General features: G+C 42.7%; 1 protein-coding gene across 3 annotated transcripts; it reads left to right on the forward strand.

The window, feature by feature from the left end:
- Positions 1-1,162: 1,162 nt before the first annotated feature.
- Positions 1,163-19,743, forward strand: LOC117723200 (uncharacterized). Of its 3 annotated transcripts, none has more exons than XM_076932481.1 (4): positions 1,163-1,513; positions 14,836-14,962; positions 15,152-15,212; positions 15,781-19,743. In XM_076932481.1, the coding sequence occupies exons 1-4, from the start codon at positions 1,511-1,513 to the stop codon at positions 19,073-19,075; spliced, it is 3,486 nt and encodes a 1,161-aa protein (XP_076788596.1). In that variant the 5' UTR covers positions 1,163-1,510; the 3' UTR covers positions 19,076-19,743. The 3 variants fall into 3 exon arrangements, with proteins under 3 accessions (XP_076788596.1, XP_076788608.1, XP_076788605.1); XM_076932493.1 differs by having other exon boundaries at positions 16,132-19,743; XM_076932490.1 differs by lacking the exon at positions 1,163-1,513 and having other exon boundaries at positions 14,836-14,958.
- Positions 19,744-20,200: the final 457 nt, after the last annotated feature.

Here is a 20,200-nt window from a genome sequence, read left to right on the forward strand (position 1 = left end):
AATTTAAACAGTCTTTTAAAAAGATTTATTTTTTAAACGTGCATGTGAAAGTACCTTTATGTGTATATGTACGCTCTATGTGTGACGTATGCAGTGCCTGTGGCCACAAGGTTGCAGCAAACCTAACCCAGACCTTCTTTAAGGGAGGCAAGTGCTTTTTAAAACTGCTGAGCCCCAAGAAACCAAATTCTGTTGTTGATTTTGAGACGGGGTTTCTCTAACCCCAGCTGTCCTCGAACTCACTCTGCAGACCAAGCTGGCCTTGAACTCACAGAGACCCAACTACCTCTGCCTCAGGAATGCTGCGATTAAAGGTGTGCACCATCACTGCCCAGGGACCCACATTCTTATCTCTCAGTATCAATTGATACTGTCCGGTGTCTTGTTAGATTTCATTTTATTTCATGAGCAAAAGCAGAGGGCATGAGTTCCCCTAAGACTGAAGTTACAGGCAGTTGTGTGTTGACAGACCTGTGAGCTTGGGAAGAGAACTAAGGTTCTCTGGAAGAGCAATACACACTCTTTAACCTCTTATCCACTGGCCCTTTTATGTATTTCTATAATTAGTTTGCCTTCAATTTCGAGGTGGGTACCCAAGATTCAACTTCTGTTTTCAACCATGTCATGGAAGCATTGCATTGCTGGGTATTTCTGCGTTGTGTTTGTTTCTGTTCTGAGACTGGCCTTGAATCCAGCCTGTGGGCTTGCCAGATCCTTTTTTCTGCCTCAGCCTCCCAAATACTGGGATTATAGAACCTAGCTAGACTGGTTTCTAAATTTGGCAGTTTCTGTACCCCCGGCTCCTTTTTAAAAGAAAATAATAGGTACACCTAAACACTTTTTTTTTTCTTTTTAAAAATCAACTTTTGGGAAAGAGAAATGGCTCAGCTAGTAAAGGTGTTTGCTGCTAAGCCTATGACTTGAGTTCAATCCCCAGGATCCATATGGTATAAGGGGACAGCCAACTCTAGCCAATTGCCCTCCACCCTCTACTCATGCACTGTGGGACACATGTGCTTCTCCCACGTTTTTGTTAAACACATGCAATTAAAAATTTTAAATTAACCTTTTGTATAAAAATTCCTGCTGTGAGGGCAAGGGGATCCCTACATTGGTCAGTGTGCGTGTAATGCACAGTGCGCATGCGCGGCTCTAACACAACTGCGCCAGCTCTAGAGGACAGAAGTTCTTAAAAGGAAACCTCGGACCTCCAGCATGTGTGTGCTCGCGTACAAGCCTTGGGCCACAAGGACTAGTTGGGCGGCCTGTGTCTCTAGGCCTCCACACTCTCTCCGCGACACAACAGTTCCTGTCACTCAGGCCTCGCTAGCCATTCAGAGCAGCCAGACAAGCTGTCCAATAATGGGCGCTGCGGAGCGGCGAGAGGCGGGTTCTTCGCCGCCATGCTCCGGGTTCCCCTTTAAGGCTGAGCGAGGTGGTGCGTGAGCCGTGCTGTGAGCTCCGCTGCCTGTCCTGTGGGGAGAGTGCAGCCGAGGTCGGAAGCGGCGCCATGGTGAGCAAGGGGCTGCTGCCCTCGGACAGGGAGGAGAGGCGGGCTGAGCCCCGGGAAGGGTCCAGTGGAGCCTCCCTGCGGCTGGAGCGAGAGCTGTGTTCTGGGGCCCAGCTCTGGTCGGCTCCGCCCCTCGGGCCGCGTCTGCGTAGAGCGCCGAGCCGTGGCGAGAGGCTCCGCCCCGCTCGCCTTTCTGCTGACGTCACTTTGGTGCGGGACCTCGGGTAGTGTTGAGAGTCTGGTTTCTCTCCATTATCTTCAAAGAGGTTCTGTACTTCGTATTTCATTTTTAGGTTTAGAATACACTTAGAGTTAGTTTTCGTGGCAGTTATAAAGTCCTTCATTAATTCCTTAAATATAGATGTTAAGGTGGCTCCCTAATATTTGTTAAGGAAGGAAATTCCTTGTGGTTTTTTGTTTCTTTGTCAAAAACAGTTAGCTGTATTCTTTTACCTTTGTTCCCGAATTTTCGCTTAATCTGTTTATTGGGAAATAGAACATTTGTTTTGGCTTTTGAGACGAAGTCTCTCCACAAAGTCTTGGCTCTGCTGGAGCTTTCTTTGTTGACCAGTCTGGCCTTGCATTCGCAGATAACCTGCTTCTGCCCACTTTAAGGAGGTGTAGCTGGTCTCAGCTACTGAACGGATACATAATTAGCCGTATAGATTAAGGTGCAGGTCCCTGCTGTTAATACAATCAGAATGAGAATTAAAGGTCCAGACAATACTGATAGCAAAGTAATTAGCCAGGGGGACCAAGAGAAAAGAAACTGATATCAATTTGTTTCTGTCTTTTTCTTGTTTTGAGGTTTTCCTCAACCATGGCAAGATGTTTTCTAATTATTCTTGACCAATGAGTACAAAATAACAGGTTTCTTCCAACGCCATATATAAAAAGTTTCCTTTATCTCACGAGAAGTCTAAACCTCTTCAATTCTCTAGGACCATTTCCGTAAGGGAATCTATCTGTTGTTTTAATCAAGAAATGGAAACTTTTAATACGTTTAGGTCCTGAACGACTTGTCTACTTAGTTTGGAAAGCATCAGGAAGCATATTTAGTCAAACCGTTAGTACAGGGACTCAGTAGTGTAGTTATCTAGACAGATTAACCCACAAGGCAGAATAGCAGACTAAGGGTACATACCTAGGTTAAAGGTTTTGGATATTAGACAAGTTTCAGCCCCTTGTAAGTCCTCAGCCACATGAGTTTTGTCAGTTAGTGGGCTGACAGTCTGGTTAGTTCCCATCCCTATGTAGTATGGGGCATAGCCAGCATAATCGTAACCAGCAAGCTTGGCAGATTCTAGCCTGGGAATAATTAACTCGATCCCCAGAGTTCCTTCCTGTGGCATAGTCTGGTTCTCCAGGTTTTCCCTGTTTTCCAAAGGCTAGAATCTTTCTTATGGAATTTCCAGATTTTCAAGTTTATGGCCATTGGATTACATTTTCCTCTTTTATTTCTTAGAAGGGAGCTTTCTATATATTCATCTGTGTGTTTTCAGGTTTTGGAATGGAAACTCCCTTGTTTTTGGCAACTAGGGGGTCCAGAGCTATAGGGCATACATAGAGTTGTAAACTCTGTATTCCTATCTCAAAAGACACAACTTCCACATCTTTCCTTTCTCCAATGCAACGAAACAACACTTAAAGTAGACATCAATGAGCAGAGGTCGAGATGGTGATGTGTTGCTGGTCTGTAGTCATACTAGTTGACACTTTCCTTGTATCTGTCTTTCTCAGTTTCAAGGTTCTGGCTTAGGTCAGTAGGTATTGCACCATGATCCTGTACTCATACCAAACATACAACTCAGGAAGAAGTGGAGGAGCAGGAAGTGGAAAGACCTTAATTTTAATGGATCCATAGTTTAGGAGACAGTCCATTTGGCAAAGGTGTCTGTGGCTTCCGCTTTCTTGTCCTGGGTGTGGTGGATCCATGGTGTAATACTAGCAACCTTCACAGCCATAGGAATGGAGAGAATCACCTTGTATAGTTCTTTCTGAGTTGGTTCAAACACTGCTTTCAGTACCTGTTTGACTCAGACAGTATCTGACTTAAGGGGGAAACTGATGGTTGACTTGGTGACCCGCCCTGTAGGTCCTAGGTTATTCGTGAGGGACGAGGAGGATTACAACCTGGAAGAACGGGCGAGAGGGAGAATGGACTCAAGGAAGCAAATGCTTGTCAAGAGTCATATATTTGGGCACAAAGTGCTTATTTATAATACATTTTGCAAAGGGAGGGGTAAGAGGGATCCAGGTGATGGGAAAGTACAGAATCTTCTTGGCCTGTGCCCTGAAACAATGGCGGTCTAACTGCTTACTTCAAAAGATACGGTACACTGCTTTACATCTAAAAATCTATTTGTAACTATTAAGCAGAACCTTGTGGTTGCCAGGGAGATGAAGCTGCAGGAGACATTGTGCAGGTGGGGAGAAGTAGGGGGTGAGGGTAAGAGGCGAGGGTCCTGGCTTCTGACAACTTGGAGGTCAGCTGGGTCTCTCAGATAGTCCCATGAATAGCCTGCATGGAGAAGTGGAGGGAGAGCCTCTAGTGACTTGAGAAAGGAATGGTTATAAAGTCTGAGAGCTGCTGGTCACTAAGCTGGGGAAGCAGTGGGGGAGGTCTTCCAAACCTAATCTCATAGGGGTAAATCCCTCCCTTATGAGGTACAGTAGCCCCAAAGCCAAGCAAAGGGAGAATGTCCATCTACCCTTTGTTGAACTCTAATGACAATCTTGTTAGTGCTTCTTTATATCTTGTTTCTTATTGTTTTAGTTAGGGTTTCCATTGCTATGAAGAGATACCATGACCAAGGCAACTCTTATAAAGGCAAACATTTAATTGGGACTGGCTTCTATTTTCAAGGTTTAGTCCATTGTGATTATAGCAGGAAGCATGACAGCATCCAGGCAGACATAGTGCTGGAGAAGGAGCTGAGAGTTGTGCATATTGATTTGAAGGCAATTAGGAGAGGCTAGCTTTCACACAGCTAGGAAGAGGGTCAGCCCCCAAAGTGACACACTTCCTCCAACAAGCCTACACCTCCTAACAGTACCACTCCCCATGGACCAAGAGTATTCAAACCGCCACAACTATTAATCATTTTTAACCTGCCCAGCACTCTAAGGTCACATGTACAATGAAGTTTCCAATCTATCCCTAAAGCTTTTACTATTAATTGAATGGTATGGGCTATGAAAGCTGGGGTACTATTGGACCCCGTTACTAGGGGGAGGCCAAATCTGAGGACCAGTTCCTGGAGGAGCTTTTAAGCTATATTTCAACAGTCTGATGGGGAATGATTCTGCACAGCCCAAAAAGGTTATCTAAAAATTAGCAAGTACTTTCATCTTTCCCTGACAGGCCAATCTCGGTGGAGTCAGTTTTCCTAAAGTTTGCCTGGGATTTGGTCTCTTGTCCAGACCCCTTCCTGGGTAAGGGCTCTCTATTTTGGATTTACTTGTGCATACATAAACCTGGCATCTGGCTGAGACATCCTGGCTAGGCTGTTCCATCTAGGTATAACATACCTTGGTCTCAGAAAGTTTTGTGGATCCCAGATGAGTAGCCAGGTACCAGTTGTTTCCAGGAGAATGATCTTTTTGTCTGGTGTCCTCCATCAACATGTGGGTATGAACTGTCCGTTTCTTTGTTGCTATGGCGTCTCAGGCAGTACTGGATTGAATATTTTACCAGAGTATCAGTAGCACCCCTGTCACCTCTTGGTCTTAGGGCCGTTTGTTGGGCAGCCAAATGGAGACCAGCAATTCATAGGGAGAATAGCAATCCAAAGAGCCTCTAGCAGGACCAAGTTTGGTTTTTTTTCCTTTGCTTTTAATGACCTTTCTCCCATTGGTAAGATGCTTACAGTATCTTATTAAAGAAACTTGGTTTCTCTGGCCTCTTACAAGCTCTACCAAAGACATAATTGGCTTTTATCTAGGACAAAACTGGTTACTTTTCTTTGTGGCCTTTTTTTTTTTTTTTCTTTTTTCTTTTCTTCCTTTGAGATAGGGTCTCACCCACTACTAATCTCTGACTATCCATTAACTTACTATGTAGACTAGACTGCCTGGAATTTAGAGATATCCCTGCCTCCTCTGCAGGGATTAATGCCAGGCTTGTGCCACCACATGCAGCTCTCTCTGATGCCTTTGTATACTGAACTGTCTGGTCAATTTCTGTCCTTGATCCTTACCACCTCTGTAGAGGCAGAAACCCTAACTGCTGGTAGGGATGGGAAAGGAGACTTATCTGACTTTAAGCTGAATTTGTTACATTGAATGGGATGGTTTGGGGATCAATTAAAAGGATCCTAATTGTCAAGTGTAGGACTTATTTTATTGAGTCAGGGTTTTTCTGTGTTGCCCTGGTTATCCTGGATCTCACTTTTTCTGACTAGGCTAGCCTCCAACTCAGAGGTCTGCCTGCCCCTGCCTCCCAAGAACTGGGATCATTGGTGCAGGGCAACCATACTTGGCTAGATGTAGGGTTTTAAAGCCGTTGATTGTTATCTGAATAGAAACATGAGTGGGAAAGAAGTCAAAACTTAAAAGCCTAGGCAAGTAGCTTGGTTTTTGTTGGTGTGACAAATATGACCAACATCAACTTTTGCGGGGAGAAAAAAAGTTCGATTTACCTTACAGCTTACAGGCTGTCATGAAGGAGCCAGAGCAGGCCCTCAAAGCAGGAACCTGGAGGTAGGAGCTGCAGCTGAGGCCATTGAGACATGCTGCTGATTGGCTTGCTTAGTTTGCTTTCTTACATATGCCAGAGTATGGGTGTATATCTCACAGTGTGCTGGACCGTTCCACACCAGTTATCGGTTAAGAAAATGGTCCACAAGCTCACCTCCAAGCTACTCTCAATTGGGGTTCCCTCTTCTCAGAAGACTCCAGCTTGTGTTGAGTTGGCAATTAACCAGCAGCATGGAATCAGAGGCCAGAACTAAGATATATGTAAAGTGTACTAGACTTTTGGTGGGTTCACAGGAGCCATTCATCTGCTTGGGCTTGTCATTCTTCCTTCTCCAAGGCTGGACTTGACAGTGATGAACCCAGTATCTGTTTTTAGTCTTGTTGATAGCTGTGGGGATGGCTAGAACTGCAGCGCATGCTTTCACTCTGATGGCTTTGAGGGGGTGGAGGGAGGGAGAGCAGGAGGCTGGGAGGGGGAGGAGGAGAAAGGAAGGAGGAGAGAGAGGGAGGGAGAGTGGGAGGGGGAGGGGTGAAAGAGGGAAAGAGAGGGGGAGGGGGAGAGAGAAGAGAGAGAGACAGAGAGAGAAAGGCAGAGAGAGAGAGAGAGAAGATGAGAGAGAGAGAGAATATGAGAGAGAGCATATGAGAGAGAGAATATGAGAGAGAATGAGGACACTGGGCTCAGGTATGAAGGCTAATTTTTTTTCCTTATCAAGAAGAAAATTATCAGTGGGATAGTTGTCTAAATGGCAAGTTGATCTAGACTTATGTCTAATGTCAGAGCAGTATAACTCATTGGTCAGTTAGAAGACGAACATTTTAGACTTTGGGGAGACTTTTCTGATGGATGTTTAAGACCATGGAAGTGACCAAAATTAACTGCACTTTTTCTTTTCTTTAACTGAGACAAAGCCTCTCTGTGTAGCCTTGCCTGTCCTAGAGCTTGCTATGTGGACCAGGTAGGCCTGCACTTAGAGAGTTACTTGCTTCTGCTTCCTGCTGTATTGGGATTAAAGGTGTGTACCACTACAATCAGCTAATTATTTTTTTACTGCCAATTCCACTTGCAGATCTGGTCCTTGGGCGGTCACTTGTGAGGATACACCTTGCTTGACCATGGCTTTGCTTGGAAGATTTGAGGGAAATTTCCTGTGTTGACCCTCTTCTTTGTATAATGTTAGGGTTCACAAGCTGGGGTGTCTATGGCCTTCCTGAACAAGAGACTAAGTGACTTCTGGCAGATACAGAACTTTTTGAGAAGTTCCACAGTCCTCTAGGATCTCAGTGACCTTGAAGAGGAAGGGGAAAATATTCTTGTACATTTCTCTGACTGCATACCAGTATAGCCTCTATTTATGATTATTAAAAATTACACAGAAGAACGCTTATACCAGTCTGGTATTTGTCACTACTGTTCTATACAAATAAAGTTTAGGCAGGACTAAGCTTGATTTAGCATGCATTTTCAACTGTAGGCAGTCTCTGTGCAGTGCGGGTTTCTCATAGACATGGCGGAGCCCTTCTCATAGCCTTCCTAAGCTTCTGTACTTTAGCTTCTTCCCCAGTCCGTGAGTCCATGTGCAGTTAGAGTGACCCTATAATATCTTTAAATTTATAAGGTCATGGGTACACGGCAGAACACATGACTGAGGAGGTCAGGCCAGAAGAAGCATTTGCTTTTACTAATGGTTAATCTGAGACACTCCCGAGCTAGAATTGGTGTAATTAACTGTTTGGAAGCCCCCCCCCCCACACACCTTTTTTTTTAAATGAGTCTACAGACAATTTGAAAAACTTAATGTCTTAGTTAGGATTACCTTTGCTGTGACGAAACAACAGGACTGAAACAACTTGGGGAGGAAAGGGTCTATTTGGCTTCCACTTCCATATCATGGTTCATCCTCAAAGGAAGCCTGAGCAGGAACCTGATGCAGGAGGCAGGAGCTGATGCAGAGGCCATAGAAGGGTGTTCCTTACTATCTTGCTCCTCTTGGCTTGCTCAGCCTGCTTTCTTATAGAACCTGGAACCACCAGCCCAGGGATGGTACCATCAACAGTGCGCTGGTGCCTCTCACATCACTAAAAAAATGTGTATAGGCTTGTGCACTCCGTATCACCATCATCGTCGTCATCATCATCATCATCATCGTCATCATCATCGTCGTCGTCGTTATTATTGAGGCATTATTATTGACTACATCTGAAATTAACTAAAACCAAAATGGCTAAGCACATTTGTGAAGGGTTTTGTTTCTCTGAGGTGGGAGGATACAACTTTAATCTCAGTCACATTTTCCCCCTGGAGCCTATAGAAAGAAATCTTGCTAGCAAGTCCATACCTTAAGTGCTTCACTGGCATCAGAGCCTACTTGGGGATTTAGGTATATAGTGTAGACCAGCTGAGACATCCAGCATCGTGGACCTGAACCACTACTGGATTACTGGACCTTCTGTTGTGTTGGTTGACAGCTAAGGTTGGAATATACGTGTGTGTGTGTGTATGTGTGTGTGTATTCTTTAAACTCTGATCTTTCAGAGTAGTGGTTCTCAACCTTCCTAATGCTGCGACCATTTAATATAGTTGATTATGTTGTGGTGACCCTCAACCATAAAATTATTTTTATTGCCACTTAATAACTAATTTTGTTACTGTTTTGAATCTTAATGTAAATATCTGTGTTTCCTGATGGTCTTAGGTGACCCATATGAAAGGGTCACCTGTTCCTAAAGAAGTTGAAACCCACAGGTTGGGAAGCACTGCTCTAAAGAGCTGTGACTGATAGTTGGCTTTTTTACTTATTTGGTGCCCATTTTCTTCATTATCTATCATAACATAAAGAAATGTTCACTTCTACAAACTGGATCCTTTAACTTAAAGAGAGAGAGAGAGAGAGAGAGAGAGAGAGAGAGAGAGAGAACACCAGGCATGATCAGACATGCCCTTAATCCTGCCACTCAGAGGCTGAGGCTAGCCTGGTTTGCATAGCAAGCTCAAGGATAGACAGTTCTACATAGAGAGATCCTGTTTCAAAAAAAAAAAAAAAAAAGGCTATGTTCTCTGGGTTTAGTTTCGACTTCCCCTCAGCTACTAAGCACAAGCTGTTGTCAGAAGAACCCATAAAGAAAGAAGGCATGGGGAAGTTTGTCCAAACCCATAGGTGGTCTGTTGCTTTAAGAGCACAGGAGAAACTAGAAAGGAGAATGTGTTGTTAGCACCATTTTATTCCACTTCAGCAAGGCCTGAGCTGGGACCAGATGGCCCTGTGACTCTGTGGGTTATCCGGGATATTGGGGGGCCCTATGTGATCCCTGGCCTTTGTTGGGCATAAGACTCTGAGTTAAAAATGCCCTGAAGGCCTCTGAGCCACTAACTCTTTTAAGTGACCACGGAATTGGATGTGAGGCTCTCCCTAGTGGGAGAATCAGATAACTTGAGAGGATGAGAAAACAGTAAAAAGATGTCCCATGGGTATAACGTGGGATATGAAGTGTGCTGCCTGGTTTTGCCATTCATGCAAGTAAGGACGACTGAGGACTACAGTGATAAGCCAGAAAAGTTAGTCAGGAAAATAGTGTAGTTTATGAATTGGGAGTATAGACATAATCTTTGCCACATCTAGGGTTATCCTGGGCTTGTCATAGACATGGAAAATGTGAGAACTTCTACAACCGAGAGGGAACGTTCTGCTCCCAGTAGCCTCCAATTTAGGTTTGGGTCATGGGCTCCTAGGACACTTCCTACCAGGCATCTTTGCGTATTCATGGCTGAAATGCACCAGTTAGCCACAAGTATAATACGGTTTCCTTCTACTGAGTAGGGTGGCTTTTAGATGGAACTTTATTTTTTTTTTTTTAAATGAAGGAGTAAATTTTGTTAACGATTTATTTATTTTTATTTCATATGCACTGGTGTTTGCCCATGTGTACGTCTGTATTAGGGTATCAGATCCCCTAGAACTGGAGTTACAGACAGTTGTGAGCTGCCATGTGGGTGTTGCAAATTGAACCCAGTTACTCTGGAAGAGCAGCCCGTGCTCTTATCCACTGAACCACCTCTCCAGACCCTAGATGGAACTTTAACTGCCTGTGATTGGTAGGAAATGTGAAGATCTTTCATCCCAGTTATTACCTTCAAGGATGTGTCCAGTGAACCGGTAATCAAAAGGAGAATTTTAGGGACTGAGGCTTGTAAGTTGTAAGTTGTGAGTCTTAATGAGCCTCTGTCTAAAATGCAATGTTTAAATTGAATTTTTCTTATTGTCTCTATTTTAAGTGGAATACTATTTATTGATTCTTTTATAACTTTGTAAGTGTAAGAAGTTATATTCATCCCGTCTTCCCCACTCCTTCTAGGCACCCCCAACTCTTCCCTGCCATTCTTCACAGGAACCCTCAATGTGTCACACTTCCTCCTTTGTGTTATCTGTCTGTCTGTCTGTCTATCTCTGTTAATAACCTACTGAATCCAGTGAGTATTGTATGTATAACTGCAGTGAAATGATGGGTGCAGTGGCCATGTCATGTAGCAAAGATAGCATTGACAGTTCTCTTCAGCACCCTCCCAGCTCCTGTATTCTTTCCATCCCTGTGAGCTTGTGGGAGTTGACATAGAAGTCCTGTTTAGGCTTAGGCACTTTTATAAGTTACGACTCTTTTGCTTAATGGCTGACCACTGCTGAGGGAAGCTTCTCTGGTCAGGGTTGCAGTCAGAGTTAATTTATAGGTATAATTATGAATATTTAAAGGCAAACTTACAACATGGTTAGCAAAACAACAATAATAACTTCCTCCCTAGGGTCTGTAACATCCTGAGCTAAGAGCCTTTGAGGAGGTTTACATTTGAATCTGAATTTCTGTGGGGTAGGCCACAAACCCAATTCAGAAGCATTTGGTTACAACATAACATTTTTGTCACTGTGGCACCAGTGGGCACATCTTGCCTGGCAGGTAGCTACTGTAGCAATGAAGTGGCTGCAGGCAGGGATACTGTTGGTGTCTTTTCTCCCACTGTGGCCTACTTAGCACTTCCAGCAATTACGAGAGTTAGTTAGCACGTCTTAGTCTCAGTCTCCAGCCTCTCTTTACTATGGAATCTGCCAACTTGGAGGAAAACACTATACAATCTATGCTTTCTTTCGGATCTTAGAATCTGCCTGCCTCCTCTTCTGGGATTGTTCCCTGAACTCAGAGGAGATGGTCCATAGATAGTCTATATAAGTCAAACTGTAAGGCCACTATTGTCAGCAACAACCACCAGTTGTTGTATCTGGTAAGTTTATGGCACTTATTTTTAACGCCTGAGACTTAAGGCATTTCCCTCCAGGATGGAATATTTTAATTTGGAAGAAATTGCTATGCAACAAGGACAGATCAGAAATGGAAAAGGAGTCACATATCTGGGTGGTGCCAGGGTCTTCATTGGCTACCATATATAGGAGAAGAATATTTTCTGAGGAAGAGGATATGACTCTTAGTTGCTCGCTGAGTTCCCTATGTGAAACTCTTTCGTGAGTATGGGGAGGACAATGTGTACGGGTAAAGGAACAGAGTGATTGGAGAAAATACCAGCGGTGGAGAGTCATGTGATTTCAGAAACATTAAAGGTGATTTGATCATGGGCTAAAGCAAGATATCTGTTTTCTCCCTTCACCTTAAGTTCCCACCAAAGTTGCTTTGGTCAGTGTCTTTATAAATAAAGTTTTCTGAAGTAGGCCAAACAAAATATTTTAGTTTATATGTCCCTTGATGGTAAACAGTGGTCTGAAGTCATGCCCCTGTATCCTTTAAGTCTTGCTGCAGAGCTATACCGATAGTTGAATGGAACAGACAAGGGGGTTAAGAGAATGCCTTTGATAGTTGGAATGAGAGTACTGCCCCCCTGTACCCTTCTCCCATATAGACCCAAATATTTGAATGCTCAGTCACCAGGGAATCGAACTATTTGAGAAAAGGTAGAAGGATTGGGAGGTGGAGACTTGTTGGAGTAGGTGTGACCTTGTTGGAAGAATTGTGTTTCTGGAGGTGGGCCCCCCACCCCCATCTCCTCTCTGCTACCTGACGATTAGGATGTAAAACTTTCAGCTACTATTTTTTTGTCTGATGCCATGCATCCCAACAGGATGATAATGGACTAATACTCTGAAACTATAAGCGATCCTGGGTTAAATTTTTTTTAAGAGATACCTTGGTCATGGTGTCTCTTCACAGCAATAGAACAGTAAATAAGACAGTCCTGAGATAAGCCATTCATATATCGAATGATGAAACAGACAATAAAAGTAACTTACCAAGACATAAGGAAGCAAAGAATGTATTGAAATACTTCATTGAAGCAGCGGGTGAGATCCCAGAGAGGGGAGTGCCCCAATGAAAAGAAGTGGAGTTCTTTTGATAAAAGTCAAAGGAAGGCAGAGACAGTAGATCCCTGTGACTTCAAGGCCAGCCTGTCTACATAGAGAGACCCAGGCTTGGGCTGGAGAGATGACTTGGCCATTAAAAGACTAGGCTCCCCACCAAAATAGAAGAGATACCCTGTCTCAAAGAAAGAAAGGAAGAAAGGAAGAAAGAAAGAAAGAAAAGAAAAGAAAAGAAAAGAAACAGAGAAAGAAAGAATCAAGGAGGAAGTGACTTAGTCTTCCTTGTAGACTTTGTAGGCAAATGTGTAGACATGGCATTTTGTTGAGTAGTAAACTTTACAGTGTCAGTTGTTTTTTTTTAGACTGGCCATTTTTATATTGGGTTGCTAAAGATTATCTAAGTGGTGGCCTGATAAATTCTGGGGATTTGCTTTTAGTTTTGGTCCTTTGTGTCTCCTATGTGTTTCAAATGGTCCTCTTCATCTTTGTTAGACAAGTTATCACACTTATTGTTCAGCTTTGATAATTGCTAGACACGTGTGTTACTAGTGGGAATGGAGATGTAGGTTTTGGTGACTACTAAGAAGTCTTGAGGTTTATGATTTTTATAAAGGTATAATTTAGAAGAGATGGCATTTTAGTGATGCTGACTTCCTTGTTCCCCTCCCTCCCTCCTTCCTGAGGCAGGGATCTTTACACATCAGCTTTGAGATCCTGGATCAAGTGATCCTAAATCTCAGGTTTCCCAGCAGCTGGGACTGCAGCAAATGACATACCTGGCTACTGTAAGTTCTTGTAAAAACATGTGTTATCTAATTGTTCTATTTCCTTTGACATTTACTGAATAGATATTACAAACTTGCTCTCTATTAGTGCAAGACTCAGGGAACATGACCAGAGAGGGATCATGAGACTGTAGCAGCCAGAGTATACGGCAGAGTGCTGTGAGATGCTGTCTTCTGCCTATGACATGCACTCAGGATCTCACAGCATCCGTAGTTATTTGCATAAGACCTGCACAAAATCAAGCCAGTCAATAATGCTAGCATAAAATCACGAGCTAATGAGACTCAGCTCCTCTCTCAGGAACTATCAGCAATTTTTCTATGGGTGTTTGGCTGCTAGGAGGTTGTTGGTATACATGCAGGTAGAACTCTTTGGACATAGCGGATAACAAAAGCAAAAACAGAAACAAGGGTCTGGAGAGGTTGCATAGGGGTTAAGAGCATTTGTTGCTCTTGCAGAGGACTGGGGTATGGTTCGCAGCACTCACAAGGTAGCTGTCCATAACTCCAGTTCCAGGGGATCTTATGCCTCCTCTGGTTTCTACAGGAACCATATGAATGTGGTACATTGACGTATATGCAAACAAAACAGTCATACACATAAATCCTTAAAAACAAGCCAAACAGATGGAGGGAACATGAAGCTAGGAGGGCATGTGCTGGGAGGACAGTTACAAAGGGAATGGAAGAGGAAGTGGGGGAGGATGTGAGCAATACATACATACAATGTGTATAAATACTTATGTGTAAAATTATCAAAGACTATATGGAAAGATTGAAAACTGTTCTCTTGTGGTCATTATTATCTCTCACATTGACCACTTTATTAGATTTGGGTGAGTGTAAACTGCTTTCAGGATTTTAATATTTCCCTTGCCATCGTCACATAGCACAGATGAAATTGCCCATGTAACCAGTTTTGACAATTTGTGTGAAATACATTAGGCTTATTGCCCTACATGTACTGTGAGGATGGATTCTTTCCTTATTGCCGTGTATGGAACATTCCAGAAATCAAACAAGGGTTCAGAAAATGCCAAATGTTTCCCAGAATCATTTAGACTAAGTGACTACTATTACCATTTGTGTTGGTGAAATCTCCTATAATCTCAGGTACACTTGTCTGAGTAAAGGCCTTCTTGTGCCTAAGAAATTCTAAGAAGATGCAGCCTTTTGACTAGTCTATTTTGACCGTCATTCAGTAGGACTTGGTTATCACAGGAATGAGATAGTCCATTCTAGACAGAGAAACTGGCTCGACCCAGTAGAATACTCCAACCCCTGGTTGGAGTTATGAGAGCAGAGTTTTGGTCCACTATTTTGGCAGTTTCCTATCTGAATATGTCAGTCTTAGCATTAGAACTTATCTGTCATTTAATACAAGTTTGGAGACTGCAGAATTATATGAACATCTTATCAGTTATACACAGTACTGTCAGTTTCTTTGGATACCCATTTTCTTATATATATGTGTGGGATATTTTAGGACTCAGTGACCTTTGAGGATGTGACTGTGAACTTCACCCAGGAAGAGTGGACCTTACTGGATCCTTCTCAGAAGAACCTATACATTAATGTGATGCTGGAAACCTGCAGCAACCTTGCTTCTGTGGGTAAGAGTGTTGATATTCCTTTACTTTGTCAATTGGACAAGTGTTCCTTCGGTCTGTAATTTGGAATATGGAAAGGGAAGAATTATGTGAATAAATCAGTATGGGTACAATGTGTATTAACCCTAGGGACTTAGAGTGTTTTGTAGTTTCTGGTAATTTCTAATATTTTTTTCTGGGTCTGCATTTTAGGAATCAAATCAGAATACCAGACCATTGAAGACCGGTATAAACAGCCTGGGAAAAATATAAGGTAAATTACATGTATTAGTTGGGAAAAAACTATCTTTTGAGAGAATCTTAGTATGTTATGAAAATTTATGAACAGGTTAGCAAGGCAAACACAAATTTAAACTATTCACCGTTATAAAAATTGTACAAAAAACATGTGATTCCATGTAAGAAAGCTGTTCAGCTTTGAAAATAGTTCACTTGGAAAAAGTATTGAGAAAAATGCATTATGATATTTGCTGTTTTAGTAACAGCTTTAAGAGCCATGTTGCAGTATCACCAATTTATTTAGTTAGTGAACATTTAAATATTGCAGAAGGCATATACTTTCTCTGATTCAGGCAATAGTGGGAGGCTAAGACCTACCATAGCTAAATAGCCATCAGTACAGCAACCATTAGTAATGTGCCTGCCAGTGTTTACAGATGTCAAATGCTAGATTTGGTCTGTGAGAGTAAAGAAGGCAATGCATTTGGAGAAACCTCCAAGAAATCACATGTCAATAGAAGTCTAGAGATTGCTGCTCAAGCGAAACTATATTAATGTAGTTTGTACAGGGACGTTTTCATGTCTCATTCATCCTTTCCTAGGAACATCCTAACCTGCTCCGCACACACTCGATATGAGCTTGAGGACTGTGGGAAGAAGCAATCTCACTCCAGTCCTCTCACAACTGTTCACATATACATGGGAACCCACACTGGGAGCAGAACTTATGGATACAATGTGTATTCAAAACCCTTTGGTGTTCCAAGCTCATGTGGCACTCGTAAGCAAATTCAGAGTGGAGAGCAGCCCCATGAATACAGTATAAATGAAACAGCCTTTATTTGTCCCAACTCATTTTGTATACATGGAGCAGCTCACAGCCAAGAGCACCCTTCTGAATGTAATCCATGTGGCGCAACTCTGAGTTCTTCCAATTACCTGCCGTTTTTCAGTGGAACTCGTAATGGAGGAAAGCATTTTGACCGTACACAGTGTGTTAAAGCTTTCAGATGTCACAGTTCCCTTCAAAGGCATGAAAGAATTTGTCCTGGGGAAAAACCATATGAATGTAAACAGTGTGGTAAGTCATTTGTTTATCCCTATTTACTTAAAATGCATGAAAGGTACCATACTGGAGAGAAGCCTTATAAATGTAAGATATGTGGTAAGGCATTTCTTTGTTCCTCTTTCCTGCAAAGACATAAAAGAACTCATACGGGAGAAAAACCCTATAAATGTAAGCAGTGTGCTAAGCCCTTTAGGCGTCTCAATAATCTTCAAGTGCATGAAAGAACTCATACTGGAGAGAAACCCTATGAATGTAAACAATGTGGTAAAGCTCTGAGAAGCCACAGTTCCCTTCAAAGGCATAAAATAGTCCATGCTGGGAAGAAACCCTATGAATGTAAGCAGTGTGGTAAGTCCTTCATTTATCCCTATTTACTCCAAACCCACGAAAGATCCCATACTGGAGAGAAGCCTTACAAATGTAGCATGTGCAGTAAAGCCTTTCGTTGTTCCTCTTTCCTGCAAAGACATGAAAGAACTCACACTGGGGGAAAACCCTACGAGTGTAAGCTGTGTGGTAAGGCTTTCAAAGGGCATAGTTCCCTTCGATTGCATGCAAGGTCTCACAGCGGGGAGAAACCATATAAATGTAATGCGTGTAGTAAAGCCTTCCTGTGCCCCTCTTTTCTCCGAAGACATGAAAGAACTCACACTAGGGAAAAGCCCTATGAGTGCAAAAAGTGCAACAAAACCTTCCGAGGTCAGAGTTCTCTTCGGTTACATGAACGATCCCATACCGGAGAGAAACCCTATAAATGTCAGATCTGTAGTAAAGCCTTTCTGTGTACTTCTTTCCTCCAAAGACATGAAAGGATTCACTGTGAAGAAAAACCCAATGGGTGTAAACAGTCTGCTAAAATCTTTAAGGACAGAAGTTCCTTTCAAAGATACAAAGTTTCTCACGCTGGGGAAAAGCCTTATGAATGTAAACAGTGTGGTAAGTCCTTCATTTACCCATGTTTACTTCAAGTTCATGTCAGAACCCACACTGGGGAGAAACCCTATGAGTGCAAACAGTGTGACAAGGCTTTCAGAAGTCTCAGTTACCTTCGTATACATGAAGGAAGTCACACGGAAGAAAAGCCCTATGAGTGTAAAGAGTGTGGTAAAAGCCTCAGTTGCTCTAGCGCCCTGCAGTTACATAAACGGACACACACGGGAGAGAAGCCCTATGCGTGTCAGCAGTGTGGGAAAGCCTTCAGGGGATTCAGTTATCTTCGAGTCCACGAAAGGACTCACACTGAAGACAGACCCTATGAGTGCAAGCAGTGTGGGAAAATTCTCAGTTGCTCCAGCTCCCTTCAGCTGCATGAAAGAACCCACACTGGGGAGAAGCCCTATGCGTGTCAGCAGTGCGGGAAAGCCTTCAGAGGTCTCAGCCGTCTCCGAGTCCACGAAATAATTCATACCGGAGAAAAACCCCACGAATGTAAACTCTGCGGTAAAGCTTTCAGGTATCATAGTTTACTTCGAGTCCATGAAAGGACCCACACTGGTGAAAAGCCGTATGCTTGTAAACAATGCAGTAAAGCCTTCAAAAGCCTCAGTAACCTTCGGATACATGAAAAAACTCACAGTGGATTCTATGAGTGCAAACAGTGTGGCAAGACCCTCAGTTCTTCCAACTCCCTCCAAGTACACGAAAGGGTCCACAGTGGAGAAAAATCTCACGAATGCAAACAGTGCGGAAAAACCTTCCGCCGGCTCAGTAATCTCCAGGTACATGAAAAAACCCATGCTGAAGGGAAGCCCTTCGAGTGTAAGCAATGTGGTAAGACCTTCCTTTATCAATATTTACTTGAAAAGCATGAGAAGTCTCACACTGCAGAAAAGCCCTATAAATGTGTGATCTGCAGTAAAGCCTTTATTTGTCCCTCCTTCCTTCAACGACATGAAAGGATCCACAGTGCGGTAAGACCCTACGAATGTGTGCAGTGTGGCAAAGCGTTTAAAGGCCTCAGTTCCCTTCAGTTACACGAAAGAGCCCATGCTAGAGAGAAGCGTTATGACTGTACGCAGTGTGGTAAAACCTTCAGATGTCACAGTCTTCTCCAGGCGCATGAAAGAACCCATACTGGGGAAAAACCCTATGAATGTGCGAAGTGTGGCAAAACCTTCAAAAGTGCGGGTTACCTTCGGATACATGAAAAAACTCACAGTGGCTTCTATGAGTGCAAACAGTGTGGCAAGATTCTCAGTTGTTCAAGTTCTCTTCAGTTACATGAAAGAACCCATACTGGAGAAAAGCCCTACGGATGTAAGCAATGTGGTAAGGCCTTCAGAAGTCAGAGTTCCCTCAGAAGACATGAAAGGATTCACGCTGGAGAGAAACCCTATGAATGTAAACAGTGTGGTAAGTCCTTCATTTATCCATGCTACCTTCAGATGCACGAGAGATCTCACACTGGAGAGAAACTCTATAAATGTAATATATGTAGTAAAACCTTTCTTTATCCCTGTTTCCTTCAAATGCACGAAAGGACTCATACTGGCGAAAAACCTTATAAATGTAAGCAGTGTGATAAAGCCTTCCGGAGTCACAGTTCCCTTCAAATGCATGAAAAAACGCATACAGGAGAAAAACCCTATGAATGTAAGCAGTGTGGTAAAGTTTTGATAAGTCATAGTTCTCTTCAGAGGCATAAAATAGCGCATGCTGGGGGGAAACGTTATGAATGTAAACAATGTAATAAGTCCTTCACTTACCCATATTTACTTCAAATTCATGAAAGATCTCACACTGGAGAGAAACCCTACGAGTGCAAAGACTGTAGTAAAGCCTTTACGTGTTACCGTTCCCTTCAGAGACATGGAAAAACTCACACCTGAGAGAAAATCTCTGTAAATGCAGACTAACATACCAGAGTGTTTAGAATTTTAGTTCTCTTCAAATGTATGGAAATACCAGGAAAAGAGCTAATGAATGTAAAACAAATGGTGGTTTGTTGTTGTTGTCATTGTTGTTGCTATAGAAAGTTTGGAAGGATTCACTGGAAAAAAAACAACCTATGAATCTAAGCAATGTGCTTAGACATTCACTTCCGTTTGAAGACATGAAACGACCTGGTGTTAAAACCCAGAATGGAGTATGATATTTCATTTCTTAGATCTACTCAAATACATAAGCTAATGAAGGTAGTCCTTTAGGAGGAGATATCAGATTGAAACTGCTGCAGTTTGGGAAGTAAAGCTTATATTTTAACAGCACTAAAAATTATGTAATAATTCCGATTAGAAGATCCTACAAATGTATGTGTGCCGAAATGTTGAAGCACATCATACTAAAAGTTTTATAACACGAATGAAAAGCTATGCAGTTTATGAATGTATGGTATTGTCCAGTGATCTACACTTGGAGACGTTCCCAGCTGCACCTCATAGATCAGGCCTGTACTTTTGGGTTCTCTGGTTTGGCTGCAACTGATAGCAAGTTCAGAGCCAGCCCAGACAACTTAGTGAGACCAGTCTCAATAAAACTTGGAAAAAAACCCAACAAAGCAACTCATTCATTTAGCTCTGATTTCCCAGTTTAATTTCTAGTCCTAGCATCAAGAGAAATGAGAAAGTTCCTCATTGGTGAATTTGCATTTCTTTTACAGAAAAACACTGAGATGAAAGTGTTCCAAGTGTAAACATGAACTTTAACTGTAGAAATAGTTGCTGATAGAGATTGTTAGATCATTTTTTTTTTTTTTTTTTTTTTTTTTGGTTTTGGTTTTTCGAGACAGGGTTTCTCTGTGTAGCCCTGGCTGTCCTGGAACTCACTCTGTAGAACAGGCTGGCCTCGAACTCAGAAATCCGCCTGCCTCTGCCTCCCAAGTGCTGGGATTAAAGGTGTGTGCCACCACCGCCCGCCTTAGACCATTTCTTAATCACCATATATGTACCTTATAGGGTAGCCCACCAGACACTTATGCTACATGGTATAAAGGACCCCACTAGTCTATGGAATGT

Source organism: Arvicanthis niloticus, chromosome 1 (genome assembly GCF_011762505.2).
Source record: "Arvicanthis niloticus isolate mArvNil1 chromosome 1, mArvNil1.pat.X, whole genome shotgun sequence".
Taxonomy (NCBI): Eukaryota; Metazoa; Chordata; class Mammalia; order Rodentia; family Muridae; genus Arvicanthis; species Arvicanthis niloticus.

Coding starts and splice junctions, on each gene's coding strand:
- LOC117723200 (XM_076932481.1), top strand. Junction 14,963..15,151: donor CAGCAACCTTGCTTCTGTGG/GTAAGAGTGTTG, acceptor TCTGCATTTTAG/GAATCAAATCAGAATACCAG. Junction 15,213..15,780: donor CAGCCTGGGAAAAATATAAG/GTAAATTACATG, acceptor ATCCTTTCCTAG/GAACATCCTAACCTGCTCCG.